The 23,264-nt window shown below is 41.0% G+C and overlaps 1 protein-coding gene across 4 annotated transcripts in view; it reads left to right on the top strand.

The window, feature by feature from the left end:
- The window catches only part of ATP8A2 (ATPase phospholipid transporting 8A2), a 377,320-nt gene that overhangs the window by 88,509 nt on the left and 265,547 nt on the right, over nt 1–23,264 (top strand). For all 4 annotated transcript variants that reach the window (XM_064172175.1, XM_064172155.1, XM_064172165.1 and 1 more), the window contains 7 exons: nt 138–220; nt 1,813–1,862; nt 3,911–3,980; nt 5,543–5,627; nt 6,959–7,098; nt 11,284–11,422; nt 15,250–15,314. In XM_064172175.1, the coding sequence (XP_064028245.1) occupies nt 138–220; nt 1,813–1,862; nt 3,911–3,980; nt 5,543–5,627; nt 6,959–7,098; nt 11,284–11,422; nt 15,250–15,314 (632 nt within the window). The remainder of the gene's footprint in view (nt 1–137; nt 221–1,812; nt 1,863–3,910; nt 3,981–5,542; nt 5,628–6,958; nt 7,099–11,283; nt 11,423–15,249; nt 15,315–23,264) is intronic.

Below are 23,264 nucleotides of genomic sequence, written 5' to 3'. Positions count from 1 at the left end.
ATTTTTAGAGAAACAGAGATTTGTTCCTCCAGAACAGATTTGAGTACTTCAGTAATTACAGGGTGTTTTATACAGACAGAGTACAGAGTTTTGCATAGTTCATGGTGATTAAACAGAAGCTTTCCTTACATTGGCAGATGAAGGGGCATTAGTGAAAGGAGCCAAAAAACTTGGTTATGTCTTCACAGGACGGACTCCACATTCAGTTATCATTGATGCGGTAAGTAAGACTGCCAAGCTCGTGCAGAGCATAAATGTCTCCTGTGTGGTTCTTGTGAGTTCCCCTTTACAGGCCCTTTAAGATGTTTGATGCAAAAAGCTTTCATAGACTGAAAAAAATTATCTTCTCCCATATATGCAAAGTCCTTTGCTCTTCTGTGTAGCATGGGCAATAGGAACTGTAGCTTATATGGGAAATAGCAACAGTTGTACCTGAAGATTGCCTTTGTCTGGGAAGCACAGATCAGAACCCTCATGTGACAAGGAAACTCACATGTTTGGGAGACTCTTTGACTATTAAGTCTAATGGTTACTGGATTTAAAAATGTTCTATTTCTTCAAGTAAAATAGATGTCTTTTTCTTCTAAGTAAGACCTTCTCTATCTGCTTAAGTTCTGTGTGCAGGCTTGCATAGTTAATGAATTAGAATTGGCGTAAGCAGTCTCAGACTCATGGGGCCACGTTCTGACTTAAGTTGCAGTCTCAGCTGAAGTGGCTCCAGATTTACACAGGTGCAGCTAGTAGGGTGCTTATTAAGAATAATGGATGTAGTTTTGTCCTTCCTCCCAAGTGCTTTGGCATTCAAGTTTCTTGGTACAGTGCCAAGCTAAGCACTTAAAACATGCATTGTCCTAGGACTTTGCAAAAGCTTTTTTGTGATGTTTCAGAAAACTGCTGCTTAAAGATCTTAGGGTGTGTGGTGTCATTTATATGTATCTAGATTGTCCTCTGCAGAAAGACCCAGGCCCAGCTGTTCTAGTTCTACGCTACTCATAGGTACCAAGCTGGGAAGCATGACCACTCCATAGCCAGCAATAAAGTCTATCACTCCCAGAGGTTTCTGTGTGTCCTCATTGTCTGTATCAGTAGCACCACATGTAACATGGATTGGAGAGGGCTTTTGGTCTTAAGGATATTGCTAAATAGCTATGTACCTTGTAGGATGTAGCTTTGTACTGCAATTAATTTTGCTGCAGCCTTTTTAAACCGTGTGTTAAAAATACCACTGGACTTCTGAGACTACAGTTAATCTCATATACAAAGACAAGATGCTTCTAAATCCTTTTATTTCTTCAGGTTGACTATGCTCAATCTCACCAAACAGTTGTTGTTGGGAACAGAATTACTTCTCAGTTAATCATTAGTTTTTTTTCCTTCTCAAATAATAAAATCCACTATGCTTGTAACTTCAAGTAAAAGAGTTTTTAAGGCAGGTCAGAAAGAAGGTTCTTGTAATTCCAATTATGTTTTGTTGATTTTTCACTTGAAATATTTGTCACAGTTTATAATGTCTCTTAATAGCTGTTAAGAAATAAACATGCATCTTAACTTTCAGAGCATGCTTATACTTCTGGAGTCAGATATTAGTTCCTTGAAATGGCACAAAAGTACTAAATGGAGCACAATAGATGCTGAAGTAAGGTTAGCATGCCTTAATTAAATAAGGCTCTACATGACATGTACCAGGAGAGGGCGCTGTTGCCACAGCTGCTTTACACTGGGCTGTGTGGACAGAGGTATTGAAGCGGCTTGTTCGCACGTGTGAGAATGTACTGCGAATGACACTTAAGTGGTACTTGCTTTCTTTTGTAGCTGGGGAAAGAAAAAACCTTCGAAATTCTTAACGTACTGGAGTTTTCCAGGTAGGTTTTCCTTCAATGCAATAAATGTGGGGGAACAGGAAAACGGGTTTGGGAAAAAACAATCAAGAAGAAAATATTCAGCTGATACAGCAGAAGAAGCTGAACTGGCTTAGTTTTGTCCTGTTCCTCTATCTTCTTGGTTCAAATGTAGGACTAAAAGAGATGTTTTTAGCTGGTGTCTGTTGGGATGTGAGCCCTGCTTTTCCAGCTTTGTCTTGCTGAGAAGTTGCTGCCCTGGGAGTGTTGTCCTGTGCCTCATTTATTTTTTGGTGTCACATGTCTACTTCAAGAACATGCTTTGAGATAGCAGTTTTATGGTGCTTTGGTAAATCACTTTGAGTAGGTGGAATCTACAGCTGGAGGGCCTTTTGGTTCTTCCTTTTAAGAACCATTCTACCTGTGAAAAACTAAATGTTACAAGCACTCCTAACAGGTTAGGTTGCCTAGAGTGTGCACCGCTTGAGTAGCAAGAAGCTTTGTGTTTGAAGTTTGACCCCTAAATGACTGGAAGTGGCACAAAGTGCCTCTCTCTTTGTCAGTTAATAAAGTTTCGCTGGTGTGGATGGTTCTAGTTAGCTGCCTTTCTGATGGTGTTTCTACTCTTACTGTGTCTTAGAGCCTTAAAGTCTTGTTCTCTGCCATCTTTGAGTTGGCTGGTTCTGCTTTAAAGGAATATGTGAATTTGAACTTGGGTAAGCATTGCATAGGCAGCTTTTTTCCTGTCCTAGCTTGTTTTGAAGATTATTCGTGACAGCTTTCCCCTTTTCATTTGGAATGTGTCTACTTAGGCTACTTGTGGGAATATCTGAAAAGATATTACAAGGGTTTTTAAAGGTTTCTCACAAGTTAATTAGTACCTTGCTGTCTGTAGACAGGAGTTAAGTGTAGCCTGCATGCAACAGGTAAAAAACCAGTCTTAGACCCTCCCTGTGTGTAGCAACTTCTGGCTTGCTCAGTGAGGCAGTTCCTATAATTCAATTTCAGAAAGCACAAGGAAGTTGCCTGGTGTCATGAGCCTGCTGCAAAAATTCTGGGCACAGATCATTGCTCTTTTGTTTGATAATAGATGCCAAGGGCTGGCTGGCTTACCCTAGGCCCTTGAGCCCCCAAATGGGGTGCATCTCACACACCATTTCCAGAGGAGGAAGGAGATGGCTCTAAACTCTTGATTTTTCTTTTGTACATAGTGGCAAAAAGGGAATAAGGAAAGATACTTTTCATCTCTCTTTTAACTAAGCAGAAGAATTATATGAAACATGTTGTTAAGGTTTTCTTGCTAAAAGTTTGTGTTCCTTGTCTCTGCCACTTAAACTGTGTTTTGTTTATTTCAGTGTTTTTCAAAGGAGAGCTTAAGTGAAACAACAAACTGGATCATTACAAATAAATCCTTGTGTACTTCCCTTTGTTAAATACCTGTGTACTGTATGCTACTCTTTATCTTTGTTTTAAAGGCATATCTCAACTTGACTACCTTTGATTAGCTCGGCTCAGAGGGTCTGACTTTGTTCCATGTGATCTCTGTAGGTGAAATGAAACCAACGTATAGAACCTGCAGGAAGATAATGAGCTCGTCTACACTGTGATTCTTTCGTGTATTTGAGTTAGGGAGATAAATAATTGCCCTTGTCAGTGGATGTTTATTTCAGTGTGTGTTATGCATGTAATTAATGTGTGTTCATCCTAACTTCTAGTCCAAGTCTCCAAAATAATTTTCTTAGAGGAAAAAGGAAAGGCTTGAAAATAAATGCGGATCTGGCTCTTTCAAGAGGGTTTTGTGCCATCTTGCTCTTCTCCAAATTCTTACTCATTTTTGGTTGCAAGCATGCATTTTGGCTGAGTGATGCCAATGGGAGCCATAGGACTCAAGCTGGAAATGGACAATTTAGTATTTCTCCTTGCTGTCAAAGGTTGTCAAGTCTTAAGTTACTACTGTTGCCTCTTGCTTGACTTCAAATGCACTACACATATCAGAGAAAATTCACTGGCTAGAAACAGGACTTACTCTTCATCACTATGACTAATGAAAGCAAATATTTTTCTTTCAATAGCAACAGGAAGAGAATGTCAGTGATTGTTCGAACTCCAGCAGGACAGCTACGTCTCTACTGCAAAGGGGCTGTAAGTAATTATTCTGCTTAATGGAGAACTAACACTACCAGTTATTATTTCAGCAGTTGTGTCTGATGCTGACATTTCATGTCTCATGCATAATACCTTTTGGCTCTCCTTTAACAGAATCACAGAATTGTCAAGTGCCAAGCACCTTAGAAATCTGTCATTACTCCTATGGCTCTTTTTGCAGGCAAGAAGATTGCTAGGCTTTTGACTACCCCATTGAAATCTTGAAACTAATGGGAGCAGTACCCTTCCCTTAAGCAAAGTCAGGATTTCATTCAGCTGTGCAGCAGCAGTTCAGGACCTAGTCTGTTGCTGTTGTCTGAATCTGTAATACTAAAATCTCTTAAATGTTGACTTTTGACCTGGCTCTGTTGCATTACTACATCTGCTGTTGTTTGTCACTGAATTGCACTGTGTTGTGCTTCTGTTCTTCACTGACAAGAGCACTAACTTACCTAAATACAGAGGCTGCAAAACTGTCACTGACCACAGCCAGACAGTGCTTCTAGTTTCAGTGGAAAACCATAAAAGTGCAACTTGTGTGTCTAGTAGGACAGCACAGATACATAGCTGTTTGTTGCTCATACTGTCCTTGAGCTCGCACTGTTTCTTGGAGTGTGGCATTAGAAGGCATGAAGAACAGGAGAGTGTGTAGTTAAAAAAATTCATTTTGTCTTCCATATGAACAGTCTCAGATGCCTAACAGCAGAAGGGTTGTAGTAATTAGTAACATTTGGTGGTTTGTTTTGTGTGTTCTGCTGCATCCACCTCTCGTTGAAACAGTAGATTAACTGCCTGTTCTACATGAACTCTACAACATTCTGAGTAGTCATCTCCCATCCTGTCACTGCCATCATAAATTAATTGTTCTGTTTGCCTGTCTTTTATCAATGATAGATGTGGGCTTGTAGATGTAGCTGAAGGCTACATGTTTGAGCAAAAGAAGGGTTTTCATATTTTACATGTGTAGCAACTTGGTTTTAGTTGAAGGAGACTTGATTTGTAGGTGATAGTGCTGTATTTTTGTTGCATCTGTTATTTGAGCATTTTTTTAGTTGCCCTTTGCTTTTATCATGAAGGAAGTAGCTGAGAGAGAAGGGTTATTTGAAAGAAATCTGTGGTAGAACATGATCAGTATTTCTGCCTTCCGTTTTTGTAACATCATTTGGAATCTTTTCTAGAAAGGATTACAAGAGGCTCTTCTGAATGAGACTACAAATGTGTACTTAGTAAGACTAGGCACATTCTCTGAATATCAATATGCCCACTTAAGAATTCAGAAAGGAGTGTTCTATGCTGCTCAGTAATAGGGATCACTTTATGCAGAGGATAGAAGGGCAGAGTGTACTTTTGTCTACATTGATTTAAGGGGATGCAGTATCTCTGCCACTGGGTACAATTCACATTACTTAAACCAGAGTCTCTGAAGTGTAAATGTATAACTTACTCTTGGGTTCTGATGTTAGCAGGTCTGCTCAGGTTATTCCACTTGAGCTTATAAATGCACGAATGGAGACTGTGTGTGTAGATTCACTCTCTTCTAACAAATTTGGTTTTAATAGGATAATGTCATTTTTGAGAGGCTTTCAAAAGATTCTCAGTACATGGAGCAAACACTGTGCCATCTTGAATACTTTGCAACAGAAGGTAAGAAAACCAGCATGTCATGGAAATTAGCTTATCAAATTACTTGTATTGTATGATCTTTGCAGAACCATCTAAGATGATTATGAAGATAAATTTAGAAGTGGTGTATAATAAGCAAATTAACATTTCTAGGTTAACTTTAAGCCTGAGGAAGTTTGTGGTCTGCTTCTGTGTTCTTTCAGTTAGGGAAGGGTAATTTCAGAAGTTGATGGTGGGGTTCTTTGTGATCAAGGAAAGGTAAAAGGGCCGTAAGTTGTGTTGTCTGGAATACCCCAGTTAAATTGGAACAAGAGGGTTTTTTACTGCTGTTAAAGTTGGATGACAAAATCCTTGGTTGTGCAAAGCAGAGTGATAACCTGACTGCACTGCAAATCCTGCAATAGTCTGTAAGGTGTTCTTTGCTGATAGAATGTCTCCATTCACAGGGAAGTATTTGGCTTTGATTGGTCTTCTGCACAGGATATCTGCATTATGGTACAACAATGAACCAGCAGTTTTGCTGAATTTTGAAAACATGATTCAACTTAAAAAAAAAAAATCATATTCTCCCATTCTCAGTATCAAAACCTGGTGTTCTATGCCCCTAGTTCTTTCCTGTGGCATCAAGCCAGAAAAAAAAAACCCTGCTTCTAGATGATCAATTTTGTCAATTAATAAAAGAGTTTTCATACTTCATGTGTGATTTTCTCTACTCTTCTGCGCATGTGTAAATCCCATTGTTGATAGGATTTATGTGCATACACTGAGGCAGGAAATGGGCTTTCTGTAAGAAAACATGGGCTGTGGAGTATGTTTGACTAAGTAATTTCTCCAGTGACAATATGCAGCCAGCTCTTCAATTTGATCTCTTTTGAAATACGTGAAAGCCTATCCTGCTTCCATATTGTAAAGATTAAAGGTTGCACTTCAGCAAGCCATTGTAGCGTTCAGTCTTCCCTGAAGCTAGTGCATAACAGGGGATGTGGAATATCCACTCCATGCTGTGCTCTTTGGCCCATTTGCTCACAGAGTTATTCTTGAAGTGAGTTCTGTTGCCTGATTCAATTCTTTCTGGGGTACCCTGTCTCCAAAGGATCTTTTTTCCCAAGCCCAGAATGGTGGTATGGGCAGTTGCCATACAGCCAGGCTAGAGCAATACTGAAGATCAGGGAGAAGGTTGTGCCTATTGGGCTTTCTTGACTTGGTTGACATTGGTAATCTCTGACCCAAACTTTTGGTTTACACTTTTGAAAACCCAAGCAATTAAAAGATATACAGGGAGTGGTTTTTAGAAACCAGCATTCAGGAGTGTGTGATTTTACTGTGTGTGATGTTTGTCTTCTGTTTTGTAGGTCTGAGGACTTTGTGCATTGCATATGCAGATCTGTCAGAAAACTCTTACAGGGAGTGGTTGAATGTCTACAATGAAAGCAGTACAGTTCTGAAAGACAGAACTCAGAAACTGGAGGAATGCTATGAGATCATTGAAAAAGTAAGATGCAGAGTTCTTTGATTAGTTACACCTTACCTTATACATGTATTTTCCCATGAAAATGGGGCTTTATACAGTAAAATGAACTGTTTCATTCACGCGAAACTGGAAAGATATTCTTTAGTAAGCTGTTCAGTGCATAAAATAGGTGTAAAAGATCATAGCTGCTTACACTATTTTCTTATGTTATGTTTATTTTGTTATCTTGTGTAAGGTTGATGTAACTTGATTAACAAAAACATGATGTTGCACCAAGTCGTCATATAATAGTATAGGAAGATAAATTTGTTCCTTTCTCATATAGCTGTCACAGTTCAGATTTTCTAAGGGCTGTTGTAGACATGGCAGGCAAAACTAAGTGCTTACCAAGACCTGTAGCTGCAGGAACTGACAGAAGGTGGAAAACTTCCTATGCACATTGCAGAACTCGCAGTGCTGGAAAAGCCAAGTAGATACTGGAGAAGTAGTTTGAAGTTGTAATCCCACGCTGAGTGAAATGTTAAAATGTCAACACTAGGGGCCAGTGTTTCTTTGCTACTCGTTGGTTTTCCTGCTTTCCGAAACAATGGCAGTCGCCCTTACCTGTTCATCCTCTTTCCCCTTGCCCCTCTTATTTCACTTAGTGGTTTCTTTAAAACGCCTTTTCAAGTTCAGGTTCTGTTTTAATTAAAAATAACAAGGTAACGGTAACTTCTGGAGCGCTCTTGGTTGTTTGTTTCAGAGTCATGGAATCATTTCAGTTGGGAAAGACTTTTTAAGAGCATCAACACCAGCCATTGTTTAACTAAGTCTGCTTCTACACCTTGGCACCATATCTCTGCATCATTTGAACACCTCCAGAGATGGTAATTCAACCACCTCCCTAGGGAGCCTGTTCCAGTGTTTAACAGCCCATTCAGTGAATAAATTTATTCTAGTATTTGGAGTCACCATCCCTGGAGGTGTTTAAGAGGAGACTGAATGAGGCACTTAGTGCAATGGTTTAGTTATTTAGGAGGGTTAGGTGATAGGTTGGACTAAGTGCTCCTAGAGGTCTTTTCCAACCTGGTTAATTCTGTGATTCTGTGATGTCCAATCTGAATGATCTCCTCTGGTGCAATTTGGGCAGAAGAGAGAAGAGGCTGAGGCTAGAATGGTAATGGACTTTCATATGTAATAGGAGAGCTCTTGAATAGCTGAAGATTAGGTCTTGCTTTACAAGTTCATGCCTTTGTCTTGGTTGGTCAGTAGCAGTAGGTTATCTAATCCTTGATTCTGTAGGTCTGCATGTAGCTTTCTGCTTCCAGCACTCTTCTAAAAGAGGACTAATAAGTGCATTGTAGAAGTGGAGTCTTGGAGCCGTATTGGTAGACATCTCCTATTAATGCTTGCTTGCTGGTAATTGTGGAGAGCAGGGAACTGCACTTGAAACACACAGCTGGTATTTTGCAGGTTAGGGTCTGTGATTTGTATGCACTTCATTTTACTTGCTTGGGAAGTAAAACTGATTTCTGTCCAGTCTTTAAAGCCTTAGACACCAGTTCATGACCTCATGTGAACCTGCACCCACAACCCAGTAATTTAAGCACTCAGACCAACCAAGTAGCTCTCCCATTCTCACTGACTGATGAAAAGACAGTGTGTTAAAATACGTGATCTCTTGTGTTACAGCCACAAACCAGTTTATCTAGAAAAATAAAGACACAGTAGCTGAATTGGAGAGGAATACAGAAAAACGTATTTAAATATGGACAGGAAAATAGAGTACAAGAATCCTTCACACCTAATACAGATACAAGATACATGAGAACTCTCCCAAAACTTTCCCCCAACCAGACTAAACCACAACCCCTAGGGTTTGTTTTCTCCCTCCCCCCTGTTGTCTCCTGTTAGGCCCAAACAGGCCTTGATAGTGCAGCAAGAAATGTGGTGCACTTTACTCTCCCATTGTTTACCAGATAAGGACACCCTCTGGAGAACTGAAGGAAGGGAGAAAGAGAAAGAGCTGCCCACTTATAAAGCCATAGCAGAATTATGGGACTGAATAACAACACTACAATTTCTGGAATCCACCTCCTGGACCACTGGTCCTTCTAGAACTCAAATCTGTGGCTTTATGGGAACCTGCGCCCCGAGACCACCAAAACTAGCTTCCTTCTCTGCCTGTGCATCAGCCACAAGGGCTTCAACAGGCTTGAGAGGACCCCCCCTGCTTTTGTAGCTCAGCCATGCCAATTACTGTGCTTTGATTTAGAACTGCTTAACAAATTAAGAATTAAAAAGACTCTACAATAGCACACTTGGATTGTGTTTGTAATCCTCAAATGTTAGCATTGATAGATTTAAGGTTTCATCAGAAGGTGGTAGGATACTATGGAAAATTACTTGTGTGGTTTGATTCTACTACCTTTATCAGATGAATATCTCTTTGAGATCTCAAACGTTGTGAAAGGACGACGAGGCTGGTGAGAGGCCTTGAGCACAGCCCTACGAGGAGAGGCTGAGGGAGCTGGGATTGTTTAGCCTGGAGAAGAGGAGGCTCAGGGGTGACCTTATTGCTGTCTACAGCTACCTGAGGGGTGGTTGTGGCCAGGGGGAGGTTGCTCTCTTCTCTCAGGTGGCCAGCACCAGAACAAGAGGACACAGCCTCAGGCTGCACCAGGGGAGATTTAGGCTGGAGGTGAGGAGAAAGTTCTTCACTGAGAGAGTCATTGGACACTGGAATGGGCTGCCCGGGGAGGTGGTGGAGTCGCCGTCCCTGGAGCTGTTCAAGGCAGGATTGGACGTGGCACTTGGTGCCATGGTCTAGCCTTGAGCTCTGTGGTAAAGGGTTGGACGTGATGATCTATGAGGTCTCTTCCAACCTTGGTGATACTGTGATAACTACTGCAAGCTTAGACATGTGTGAATGTCAACTTCTCCTTCTGTTCTTTATGCATGCATAGATGCATACAAGCAGGAGCTGCTCTGATGCCACCTTTGTCTGCTTCATGGCCAAGGGTCACTTTGCACTAGATCAGGTTGCTTAAGGTCCCATCCATCTTGGTTTTGAATGCTTTCAGTGAAGAGGTATCTTCTGCTGCTTTGAGTAGTCTGTTGTAGTGCCTTACTGCCCTCAATGTTAGGGAAAATAGATAAATTCTTTATGTCCAATTGAAATTAGCTTCAAATCGTTGCCCCTTGTCCTGCCACTGTGTGCCTTGGTAAGCAGTCTTTCTTCCACCTTACAAGCCTTTTTACTGATAGAAGACCACAACAGGTCACACTGGAAGATTGTCTTCTCCAGGCTGAACAATACCAACTCTTCTTCCTGTTTACTTTATTAGCTTTAACTTGGTTTTGGGAATGATAGCTCCTGCAAGGAATACAGGATGTTACTTTTTCTTTGCAGTTCCTGAAATGATACACTATAACAAAACCTTATTTGTGTGAATTTCTTATTGAATAGAATGCTTTTATGTGTCTTAAGGAATCAAAAAAATACTCTCACAGATTAAACTCTGCTGAATCGCTTGTGCCTTTTGGCAAGGCTTATTGCTCAGGTATATTTGCCTGACTTCTTTTTCCCCTGTAATATAGACAAATCTCTTTGAGCAATTGCTTCAGAATTGCATGAGAATGTGGCTAACTTGGTAGTATTAAATTTGTTCTATGAGATCTGGTTTTCTGGCAGACTACAGATACTTTGATTGATGTTCATACCACTTGTATTGCATAAAGGCAGTGATTAAACCCATAAATAGTTGCAGTAATTCTTGCTTTGAGTGATTGTATGTAGTCCATGCACACATTCTGTGGAGGGGAAATGAGCTCAAATGATGTGATGCCAGGTGAATTTTGTTTTGTGAGTTTAAGAAATGCATAAACTCTGATCACTCATCATGTTGCTATGGTAATTAGTGAATGCTCTGGTTTGTATGTTCATTCATAGGCCAGCTTTGGACCTGCATTATTTCAATTAATTCCTCTTGAAAAATTGCCATCTTTCTGATGTGTTCCATTTTGTACCTCTTGAAATGTGCAGAGGAAGTAGAACAGCCGCAACAGTGGTCAACTGTAGTGCATATTGCTTGACAAAGTGCTGTACTAGCAGTGAGGTGCAACCGGCTGTCTTGAAATTCCTTTTTGAGTGTATTCCAAAGAGAGATTTGTCTTCAGAAAACAATCCTTCAATTTTTATGTTTTTTTTTCTCCCCACTCCCCCAGGATTTACTGCTGCTTGGAGCTACAGCCATTGAAGACCGCCTTCAAGCAGGTGTTCCGGAAACAATAGCCACGCTAATGAAGGCGGAAATTAAGATATGGATTCTGACAGGGGACAAGCAGGAAACAGCTCTCAATATAGGTATCCATCTTTCTGGTTACTCTAAATTTGTCTGGCAGATGCTAGATCTGCTCTGTGAGGGTTTAAACAATTAGGCCTGCTTCCTAGAGAATGGTGCCTTGGTAGCAGGCAGGCGTGGGGTAGCCTTTATTTTGGAGAAGATGAGGGGGGTGTTGGGCTCAACTACTTTCTCTGAGTATCTCTGAGGCAAAAGGGACACTTCTCTTGAGTAAGTGCAGTTGACGTACAGAGTGGCTGTAGGTAACTGCAGAACTCAACCAGTCTGTAGTGTTTAATTTGAAATGTATGTGTTGTGGAGGCAGGGAATATAATGTGGCCGAGTCAGGAATTTTATACAAAAATAGAGTTATTTTATTTTCCCAAAGCCTGCCCCCAAAACTATATACAGAAATTAATTTAGCTTTAATTACCAGATTCAGTTCCTTTGAGAAGATCTACAGGATGCCATCGGTAATCTGACTATTTTGGAAGTCAGAAGTTGGAAAAGGCTTTAGCTATTAATGAATAGCGTTTCCCACTTAACAATAAAGCTGAGCCAAAATAACTCATGGTCAGGCTGACTCGGTCCCGCGGCCTGTGCTCTCGCTCTCTTCTGATGCCTTAAGGGTTGGACTTGATGATCTGTGAGGTCTCTTCCAACCTTGGTGATACTGTGATACTGTGATACTTAGAAGAGTCGTTAAGGGTCGTTAAGGTCTGCACAAAGGACGTTAATGGGTGAAGCAGTCCTTTGGAGCGCTGGGCTCTTTGTGGCATGAACGCTAAGGCAGGAACGAATCCAAGGCGGGAACCCCAAGAGCAGGAAGTCACCCAATATTTATACCCTCCCTAGACAAAGAACAGAGTTACCACTTCCTAGGCGCGAAGACCACAGCCAATCCCAGCCCAATTCCAGCACAGGCACTGCACGGGCACCCCTCATGCCAGAAGGGCCCCTTGCTCCCTCCCTTCACGCCTGCAGGGCTAGGCAGCGGGGGGAAACAGGCGGCTTTTCCTCTCCCATTCAAGCTACATAGGGAGAGGAATTTAGGGGTATACAGGACTCCAGGACAGTATGTTAGATCAAACTGCTTCACAGCTGTTTTATTTCTTAATGACTGCCATTTTTAGGCTTCAGTGGAGCTTGAGATATGATGGGAAGTATGGTAGTACAAAGCATACAGTTTGCAACTTCTTGCAAATGTTATCCCCTTATGGCACCTCTGTCAGCCGAGTGTGTTGTGATAGTGTGTGTTGCTGCTACCGAGTGTATGAGTAGAGTGTAATGTGTTGTTTTATCAAGTCACAGTGTTTATATTCTTGTCTCAAACTGTATTTCCAGTCAAATAATAGTGTGTGTTTTGGGAATGGGTATGCAGTATTTGCTGAACTGCACCCATCCCTTGAACAAGGAATCAATCTCTACAGTTGAGGTAAGCACTTTTTTCTAGAACATGCATTCATAGCTGTGAGCACTGCCTTACAATCACAGAGGGACTTGTGTTGAAAGGGACCTTTGAAGATTGAGTCCAGTTTTCTAGTCAGGGACATTTTTGACTAGATCAGGTTGCTCAAAACTTCAACTACTGTAACCTTAAACAATTCCCATGATGTGGCATCCCTGACTTCTTTGGGCAACCTGTTTCTATATCTTACTGCTCCCATCATAGACAAAATTTCTTGCTTGCATCCTATCTAAACCTACACTCTTTCAGTTTAAAATTACTGTTCCTTGACCTGCCATTGAAGGCCTTGGTAAAAAGTCTTTCTCATCTGTTTTATAAGCCTCCTTCATTGAAAGGTCCCCCAAAACCATATTTTCTCCAGGCTGAACAACACCAACTCTCTCATCCCTTTCTCACAGCAGAGGTGTTCCAATTCTCTGCCTTTGTGGCCATTCTCTGGACCCAAGCTAATAGGCCTGAGCTTGTCTTGTGCTGGGAGCCCAGAGAGGGATGCAGTACTCAGGTGGGTTCTCATGCCCAGTTTTCACCCATTGGTACCCCTGGGTGCTTCTCAGTGTGTCTGCTCTTGGTATGTTCATCTCCCAGTCTCTGCTGATTGGTGACAGTCACAGGTGCAGGACCTTATACTTGGCCTTGTTGAACTTCCTTTAGGCCCTCATGGGCTGTGCCTCAAGCCCATCAAGGTTTCTCTGGATGTCATCCCATTCCTCTAGTGCATGAACTGCACCACTCAGATTGGTTGCTGATAGTGTACTCAGTTCCCACTCTGTCATTGATAAAAACATTAAATGGCACTGGTTTCATGACTACTCCTTGAGGGACACTACTTATTACTGGTTTCCATTTGGATGTCAAGCCATTGAATGTTGCTCTCGGGATGCAGTTCATCTATCCAATTTCTTGCCTATCTAACAGTCTGTTGTTCAAGCCTATATTTTTCCAGTTTAGAGGTAAGAACACATGATGAGTGCTGCTTTTGTTATTGTTATTTTTTTCACTTGAGAAAACTGAAGCAATTGGCATCATGCTTCCCTGTATCCCAGTGTGAAATTTGAGCAGCGCTGATGTGCCCTCTCTAAACACACAGGATAGTCATTCTTGCCTCAGATGCTGGATTCTGTATGCCTACACTATGAATGTGCCTTTGGGCTATGATCTTGAACTCTAGTTCAAGCAATCTCTCTCCCAGGACACTTGAAGGGAAGGAAGTCCCAGAAGCATCTGATAGATCTGTTTCATGGACTTTTAGTCATATTTTTCAGGAGCTTGATATCAGCTTACAGGTGTGGATTGACATTTTATACCTGGCTTTGAACCAAAAGTTCATTTTATTCTCCTAAGAAGCACTGACAAATATGCCCTGTTCTTAGTGTAGTTTTGCTGGCTGTGCCAGGACTACCAGTAGTAACTATTATAAGCCTATTGTAGAACTTGAAAATGTTTCTACAAAGTCACTTGTAGTCATACAGTTGCCACTTCAGCAGCAGCGTAAAGCAGATTTTAACATCTTTGTAGTCTTAATACTGTACATAAAGTATAGATCTCCTGTAAAATGTTGCTAAGACTTGAATTGAATCCTTCTATTCCTATCTTGAGCTCCTTCTTGTTTAATTTGACGACAGGATGCAAAATGACCTCAACTATAGGGTTAGTTCTGAATCCGTGCCTGTTGAGATGCAGCTTTTATTTCCATCTTCACTTGTCTGATGGCATCTTGTTTGTTTTGAAAGAAGGAAAATGAAACAAGGAGCAGTGTTACAGAAACTGTAGCTTGCTGTTGTTCCAGTCAAATGCTACTACAAAGCCCTTTTGAATTAGGTATACTCAACTTTGTCATGACAAATCTGCAGAATTGTCTGAGTGCTGCTCCTGACCATGGCAATGTGCTCTTCTTTCATGTCCCTGAAAGTAATCTAGTGCAATTACTTGATACCTGTACAAGTTGGTAGCTCTCCGTCATTGATAATACAGTTTTTGATGAGGCTCAAGACCTTCCAGGACTGTTCATGTAAACTGAATGTGGGCTAAAGGAACTGAGTAATGCCAGCTAATTGAGTGTGTGGCATGGCTACAGCTGTGCATTCGGATCTGTTCCAGTAATGTGTTAAAGGCAATTCTAAAGCCATAGTCTATGCTTACTGCATGCAGTTCATACAGCGTTTCCTTCTGTTAAAAGCTGTGATGTATTTGGAAACACAGATAAAACACAGTCTGTGTTGCTAGTAGGAACTGGAGAGTGTCCTATATGTGTTTCAAGTAGCCTGCCTAGAGGAGCAACTCCTCAGTAAATTGTCATCTGACTGATAGATACCTTAAACTTTAGGTAACCCCTTAGTGTTCCTGGAAGTAAATCCTTATGGTTTGGGTTTTTTTCTCTTGCAGGCTATTCTTGCAGACTCATTTCACAGAGTATGTCTCTCATCCTGGTCAATGAGGATTCATTAGATGTAAGTAAGCAAATTCTGTTGTAATTCTTGACAGAGGGAAATGTTGTGAACAAAAGGCAACGTTTTTGTGCTTTCTTATTTTGTTTCTCTTATTTGCCTTTAAAGGTAGCAAAATAAACAATTCATGATAAAACAGAGTGGCTTGTGCAAATGTACTCATGAGATGTCCAGTTTGGCATCTGAAAGTCATTAGGTCTGTGGCTTTAAGGTGTATATATGTATATAAAAGTAACACGTTTTACAAAATGAAACAAGATGAAAAACTAATTTGAACTTAAACTGTCTTCAGCATTGTGTGGAACAGCTGTAACCAAACCTGTGCCTGAGCAAACTGTATACTGAGCTTGACTACATACATCTCTTGAGACCTAAAAACTGAATTAAAAACTGCCTGCATTTGCTGTGGTCCATACCTATATGCAGAAAAACTAACCAGGAGAAACATGTTCTTGGTATGGTATACTTTTCATTGCTGAGGAAAAGTAGAAGTTAAAGTTAATTTTATCTATACACCAAACATTCTTTAAGTCCTAATAGATCTGTCTCCTTCTTAGTGAAGTCTTTGATTCTTCTCTTGAAACTTGAGAGAGTGAAGGCCTGTGACAGCTGGCTTAGATTCAGTAGATGCCATGTGATAGTAGATGTGCTGCTTTAGCAAGAAGTCATTGTTGAGACCACATCTATTCAACTTGCTCTGTGTGCAGTTGATGGACTGGGTGTGTGGCTTCTGGGGAAGGAATGCTGACTGTCACCTTAAGTGCCTCTCTCAGTGCCTTTCAGAGAGTCAGCTGCCTGTTTGACAGCTTCACTTGACAACCCTTGCCTCAGTATACATACTAAATGCCAAGCATGGTAACAAAGTGAAACGTGTCCTTCTTATTCTTATCTTAGTACAGATCTACAGAAACAAAAATGACTACCAGAGAGAAAATGAAGCCAGTGACAAATGAGAGCTAAACAATACAGAGTACAGAAAATGCTGAAAGATAGGAACTAGTGTACTGCAGGCAAGCACAGAGGGAATCTCCTGTTTTAAAAAATACCTGAAAGCTTATTTTAATTCCTTACTCTACTTAGAAAATGTCCTTTGAGGTCTTCAAATATTCAACTTTTTTTCCCCAAAATTAGTCAAGAGGTATGAAGGAAAAGTTATGTAATGTGAGAGCTGAACTGGGGGAATATGTGTTGACCAAGGCATCTCCTGTTTCCCACGTGATGGATTTGCAAATACTGAAGAATGCCAAAACTTCACTTATAGTGATAAGCAGGATCCCCGTGGAAATAAATTAGATTAGGAGAGGCAAAATATTAATTTCCCTACTAAAGGGAGATTATAGAAGGGGAAAAAAAGGTGCAAAACCTTACTGATTTGCTGAATCTTGGATCCACTGCCTGGTTTCACATTAAAGTCTTTTGATGTAGTGGTGGGAGGACAGGAATGATCATCCAACACTGCTGTCTAGGGTATGGAGACTAGAATTAAGTGAGTATTAGTAGGGCAAGCAGTTAATTTCATAAGTAAATATTATGCTCCTGTTCTGAGGTATTCTGCTAGCTACTTGAGAAATGGAAACTCCAAGTCTGGAAAACTGAATGCAGAAGTATGTATTTTTGCAGTAGTATTCAAAAAATTAGAGTGAAGATCTGGATTTTAGCTCCAGAGGGTTAACTTTCAACTTCTGGAGAAGCTAGACCTCCTAAACAGCTGTATTACAGATTGAAAAACAGGGTAATTAACTGAGAAGCTGAAAGGTTTTAGCAGACCAGGAAGATTTGAGATTGTGTTAGTCTTAATGATACAGATTAGGGTAAGGAGAAATTATTGAAATTACTGTTAGCTTTTATTGATATTTTCACTCCGAAATGGGGCAAGAATTAGCTGAAGGGCTGGGCCCAGAGAGTGGTGGTGAATGGTGCCATATCCACTTGGCACTACTGGTGTCCTCCATGGATCTGTGCTCAGCCTGATCCTGTTGAATATCTTTATTGATGATTTGGATGAGGGAATTGAATCCATCATCACTAGATTTGCAGATGACGCCAAGCTAGGAGCAGGTGTCAAATCTGTTGGAAGGTAGGAGAGCCTTGCAGAGGGACCTGGACAGGATGGATGGGTGGGCAGAGGCCAATGGGATGAGATTGAACAAGACCAAGTGCAGGGTCCTACACATTGGCCACAACAACCCCAAACAGTGCTACAGGCTGGGGACAGAGTGGCTGGAGAGCAGCCAGGCAGAAAGAGGCCTGGGGGTACTGGTAGGCTGATAGCAGGCTGAAGATGAGCCAGCAGTGTGTCCAGATAGCCAAGAAAGCCAATGGCATCCTGGCCTAGTTCAAGAACAGTGTGGTTAATAGGACAAGGGAGGTTATTTTTTCCCTGTATTTGACACTGGTCAGGCCACACCTTGAGTACTGTGTCCAGTTGTGGGCTACTCAATTCAAGAGAGATGTTGAGATACTAGAACATGACCAGCGAAGGGCAAGGAAGCTGGTGAGGGGCCTGGGACACAGCCCTGTGAGGAGAGGCTGAGAGACCTGGAGTTGTTTATCCTGGAGAAGAGGGGGCTCAGGAGTGACCTCATTGCTGTCTACAACTACCTGAAGGGAGGTTGTAGCCAAGTGGGCGTTGGTCTCTTCTGTCAGGCAGCCAGCAACAGAACAAGGGGACACAGTCTCAGGTTGTGCCAGGGGAGGTATAGGCTGGATGTTAAGAGGAAGTTCTTGCCAGAGAGAGTGATTGGCATTGGAATGGGCTGCCCAGGGAGGTGGTGGAGTCACCATCCCTGGAGGTGTTGAAGAAAAGCCTGGATGAGGCACGTGGTGCCATGGTCTATTTGACTGGATAGGGCTGGGTGCTAGGTTAGACTGGATGATCTTGGAGGTCTCTTCCAACCTGGTTGATTCTATGATTCTGTACTCTATCAGTGGCCAGCGCCAGAACAAGAGGACACAGCCTCAAGCTACGCCAGGGGAAATTTAGGCTTGAGGTGAGGAGAAAGTTCTTCACTGAGAGAGTCATTGGACACTGGAATGGGCTGCCCGGGGAGGTGGTGGAGTCACTGTCTCGGGAGCTGTTCAAGGCAGGATTGGACGTGGCACTTGGTGCCATGGTCTAGCCTTGAGAATTGTGGTAAAGGGTTGGACTTGATGATCTGTGAGGTCTTTTCCAACCTTGGTGATACTGTGATACTGTGATACTATCTGTTTACTATGTTTAAGTGTTGGCAGATTTAGCTAATCAAGTCTCCCCTACAAACACCTATCAAAGGTGTATTGACAGATAGACTCCATGATCACAAAGGAGGTAATTGGTCACATGTAACACGTGAAAATACTACTGGGGTCTTCTACTGTTGCAGTGTTGAGGGTATGGAGCCACTTTTAAGGCTCTTGGGCACGCTGTGTGTGTATGTTTTCGCTTTCTTTTAGAGTGTGTGGGGATGGGAGACTTCTTGACTGTACAGGATACTGTCTGTTAAGATGGATCTGTTTCTCAAATAAGAGCAGTTAGTCATTCTAAAAGCAAGAGAGGTTGAGCAGGTCACCATCAGTCTGACTCATGATAGTGAGAAGCCTGAATCAAACATGGATTATCAAAAAATGATTTCCCTCTGCTCTTTGACTTCAGTCAATATAGAAAAAAAATGCAATGAACTTTTTATTTGGCATACTTTTACAATCCCTAGTTTTTTAAAAAAGAAATTCTATCATTTTCCCCTCCTTCTATCCAGTTGTGTAGTTGAAAGAGATCTATGGAATACCAATAACACAGCAGCTGCTCCCAACTTGGAACTCCAGTGCTACTGACAGTTCATGTTGAATTGAACAATTTACACCTTGATTTTTGGGCTTAACTGAAGTGATCTGTAGTACACTTGAGGATTCATTGTTGCAGATAGCTAAACATACTTTGCAGAACTCAATGGTAAATGCATACCTTGGTGAATTAATGTTGTGTGGTCCTTCATTCATGTAAAGTAGTGGTGGGAAAATGGGGAGTGGAAAGCAACAACAGAGTGTTTCCACCTGTGCGTAGCAATATATCTTCCACACCTAATTTTAGCTGATTCCTTCTGATTTCCCTTTCACGAGCCTAGAATGTGAGATTGTTATAATGCTAGAAGCCAGAAAAGATTGTTGACTTTATTTTTCACATTTCCAATTGTTTAGATTTTTCTTGAAAATAACCTTAGATAAATATTGAAATTACAAAAAGCTGAGAACATTTCTTGTTCTGTAACTCTAGAGATAAAGCAGAGTTGGAGATGACAAGCTTAATCACAGCAGTACATGTGTCTGGCAGAGATTATAAGAAAGGGGTTATGGCTGCTGGTCAAGTGATTTGAGTTTTAGAAGTGATAGCTGTTACACAACATACCCTGTATAGAGTTGAGAATTTACTTCAGGCACAACACACATCGATGTTCCTGGAGCATTGCAGTATTAAGCACAGATTCTATGCTTGAAATGGCCTATAGAAGAACACCACAGGTGATACATATTGAGTGATGCAGAGTCCTTAACAAGCCACTGAAGTGAGTAGCTTTTAACAAAACCCAGCAGAGGAAATGGTACCTATTTTGCAGTTTAAGTTCTGGTTAGATACTTGTAGATATGAAAACACAGCTCTAAAATGTGTTGCATGTTTTAATTTTCCTCTGTTGCCCTTCATCTGATAGCTATTCCAATAATTCAGGTGTGGTAGACTTTGGTTATAGAATCCAGCTTTAAAGCCAGACAGAGAACAAGTCAATAGAAATTTTTGGAACATTAATAAACATCAAAACACACAGAACAGTCACCAAACTCCCCAAAGCACAAGCAGACAAAAAAACCCTAACAAAACCCCAAACCAACAACCAACCACAAAACAAAAACCACAAAAGCAACAAAACAAAAAAAAACCCAAACTGAAACAAAAAAACTACACAAGCCCCCAACAAACCAACAAAAACCTCCACCAAACAAAAATAAACAACAACACAACTCCTACAAGCTCAAACAAAAAAACCCACAAAACAAAAACCCGAAACCACAAACACCCAAACCAATAAAAAAACAGCAACCCCCAAACCAAACAGTAACACTCCCCACTAAGCAGAAAGAGAAATGGATAACTGTAGCTTCCAATACCAATCTTGTTGATAAAGGTTGGTGTTCTAAGTGAAAGAAATAGGCGATTACACAGTCCATCATGAAGATACACTTGGTCTTGAAGGCTCGGGAGTGACCTCATTGCTGTCTACAGCTACCTGAGGGGACTTTGTAGCCAGGTGGGGGGTGGCCTCTTCTGCCAGGCAACCAGCAACAGAACAAGGGGACACAGTCTCAAGTTGTGCCGGGGGAAATATAGGCTGGATGTTAGGAGGAAGTTCTTGCCAGAGAGAGTGATTGGCATTGGAATGGGCTGCCCAGGGAGGTGGTGGAGGCACCGTCCCTGGAGGTGTTCAAGAAGAGACTGGCTGAAGCACTTAGTGCCATGGTCTAGTTGACTGGCTAGGGCTGGGTGCTAGGTTGGTCTGGATGATCTTGGAGGTCTCTTCCAACTTGGTTGATTCTATGATTCTGTGATTTCTGTGAAGGTGACTGTGATGCTTTAGTTCAGATTTTTTTTTAATGAAATAGGACCAGAGAACTTTGAATTGGTATATCAGAAATGCTTTGTGCTGTATCAGTATTGTTTTTAAACTGACCTAATCTTGGTTTTCTTTCTTTCGAGTACTTTTATCTGTATTTTAATGTGAAACTGAGTACAGATGAAGTCTAAATGTGGGACTCGTATGTGCTTTGTTAACGTTTGCCACTGGCTCTTTCAATTCTGAGGGAAATGTCTTTAGCTACATAATGAGTTCTTTTAAGTGTAGGGTCTTTCATTGTGTTCAAGAAAAGACTGGATGAGGCATTTAGTGCCATGATCTAGATGACTGGATCAGGCTGGGTGGTAGGTTGGACTGAATGATCTTGGAGGTCTTTTCCAACCTGGTTGGTTCTATGATTCATGATTCTATGATTCTAAGTCAGTGTCTTATTTTGCGATACTTTTATATGTTGTACTTGTTGTAGAAATTGTCTTCTGCTCAACTGAGCCTAAAATCATCAGATTTTTTTTCTCTATTCTCACACTGAAATTCTCTAGCATTATTTTTAATATATTCCACCTCTGAAATCCTTCACTGCTAAAAATGAATTTTTACAAGATCCAAGTTGAGCTTACATCCTTTAAATATTGATATACTTTCCCCTTTGTGCGGTCCCTGTGTGACTTTTTTTGCTGACCTCTGCTCCTTGGCATGCAGCAGCAGGTGAGATGTGATCGAACAACTGTCTTGGCTTGTTTTTGAGAGCTATATTTTTTTCTAAATCATGCACTTGAGGGGAAAAATCAATCATTTCTGCTCTCTTCAGAGAGCTACTGGGAATAGAAAAGACTAATCCCTAGTTTGATTCAGATGAATTCTAGAAACTTAGCATAATAATCTGCAAATGTTTATTCCTTACAGACTTAACTACTTGCATATATATACTCACTTGGTTTTTCTTTCTTTTTCCTAATAAAGCTTTTTTAAGTGAAAATATTTTGAGAACTAGATTTACCTTGAGTGTAGTTTTTTGACTGTTTCTTTTTAATTAGGTTGGAAACACCATAAAGCCATTTTCTGTAGCCCTTAACCTGGACAATTTTTTTTTCACTGGCATTTCATAGAAGTTGAGTTTTGAGAGCAGTGAAAGGCCAGTCTGAGGAAGGGAAATTGGATGACCTGGAGAGGCCCTGAAGAGAGTGAGATTGCAGCTGAGGAATGTTTTATGTGTTCCCGGTACCCTGCTTTCAGTACTGTAGGAAGGAGAGCTGGCAACGGTATCAATTGTTTATCGTATGGAGTTGCATTTAAAAGTAGTGGGAAGGGCAGAGTTGTGTGTAGTATTTTGCACTAAAGTAATTCTTATATGAATGGAGCTGAAGCATTGAATGTGTCCTGCAGATTAGGTGTTGTACTTAAATATGTAATTAACAACAGACTGATAGTCAGTGTAAGAACCATCAGTGCCACTGTTTACCGATGATTATTTGACTAAAAGCTGATGCACAGAAGCTGAAGGTGACCTCCCTCACTTGAATACTTGCTCAGCTGTTGTCTTTTGCATGTTTCACTGCTTGGGTGAGCTATTGATCACGAGCAGTGATAAACCCCTTTGTGGTGCAATGGTATTGTGTAACGTTCTTTACAAACAAACAGAACTTCACTGTAATTTGTCTACAGTCAGTACCTTGATTTCCCAAACCAGGTCTTAATATGTCTAGGGAAGCTTTACGTGCAGTTTCGTTCTAGCATGCAACTCTAGTGGTGAAGGGAGAGAACGTGGGAAATGGTTGTTGTCTTCTTTTGGCTGTTCTGGTAGAATAGCATTACTATGAAGTTTTGTAACCTGTATGGAAAATCTCTTAAGCAGGAGAATTTTATTGGTTTTATCTGATGACTTTCCTGACCTTCATTCTTTTGGACACACTTCCTTCCCACATTTCTAATGAATCAGAGCCCTTGTCTGGTCTCTAGATTTAGCCATATGCTAGAAACAAGCAGGTCTTGTTGGGTTGCTGCCTAAAACCTTTTCTAATAACCATTGGGAAAACTCAGACTGTCTGTGAAAGGAGGAAAACCTGGGGATTAGTCTATCAAAAAAGAATTGTCTACCAGCATGTCTGTCTTCAAGCTAAGGACACAATTACAGTGCTTGTTGTACCACACATCAAAATATAAAGATTGATGTAGCTTTATGACTTCCCTATGAAAGATCTTGGCTTCCAGGAATTCCTTTAGCATAGACAGTATGTAAGGTGGTTTGTGGTGTGTTGTGGTGGTTTTTTTTTTTTTAGTTTTTATATGTGTAAATCTGTATTTCAAATTCTTGAGCCCAACTACAGGAGACATTGCCTGTGAAGCTCTGGAAAAC

Source organism: Pogoniulus pusillus, chromosome 3 (assembly GCF_015220805.1).
Source record: "Pogoniulus pusillus isolate bPogPus1 chromosome 3, bPogPus1.pri, whole genome shotgun sequence".
Taxonomy (NCBI): Eukaryota; Metazoa; Chordata; class Aves; order Piciformes; family Lybiidae; genus Pogoniulus; species Pogoniulus pusillus.
The sequence above is the reverse complement of the archived record's forward strand: the minus strand, read 5'-3'. Positions and strand labels throughout refer to the sequence as shown.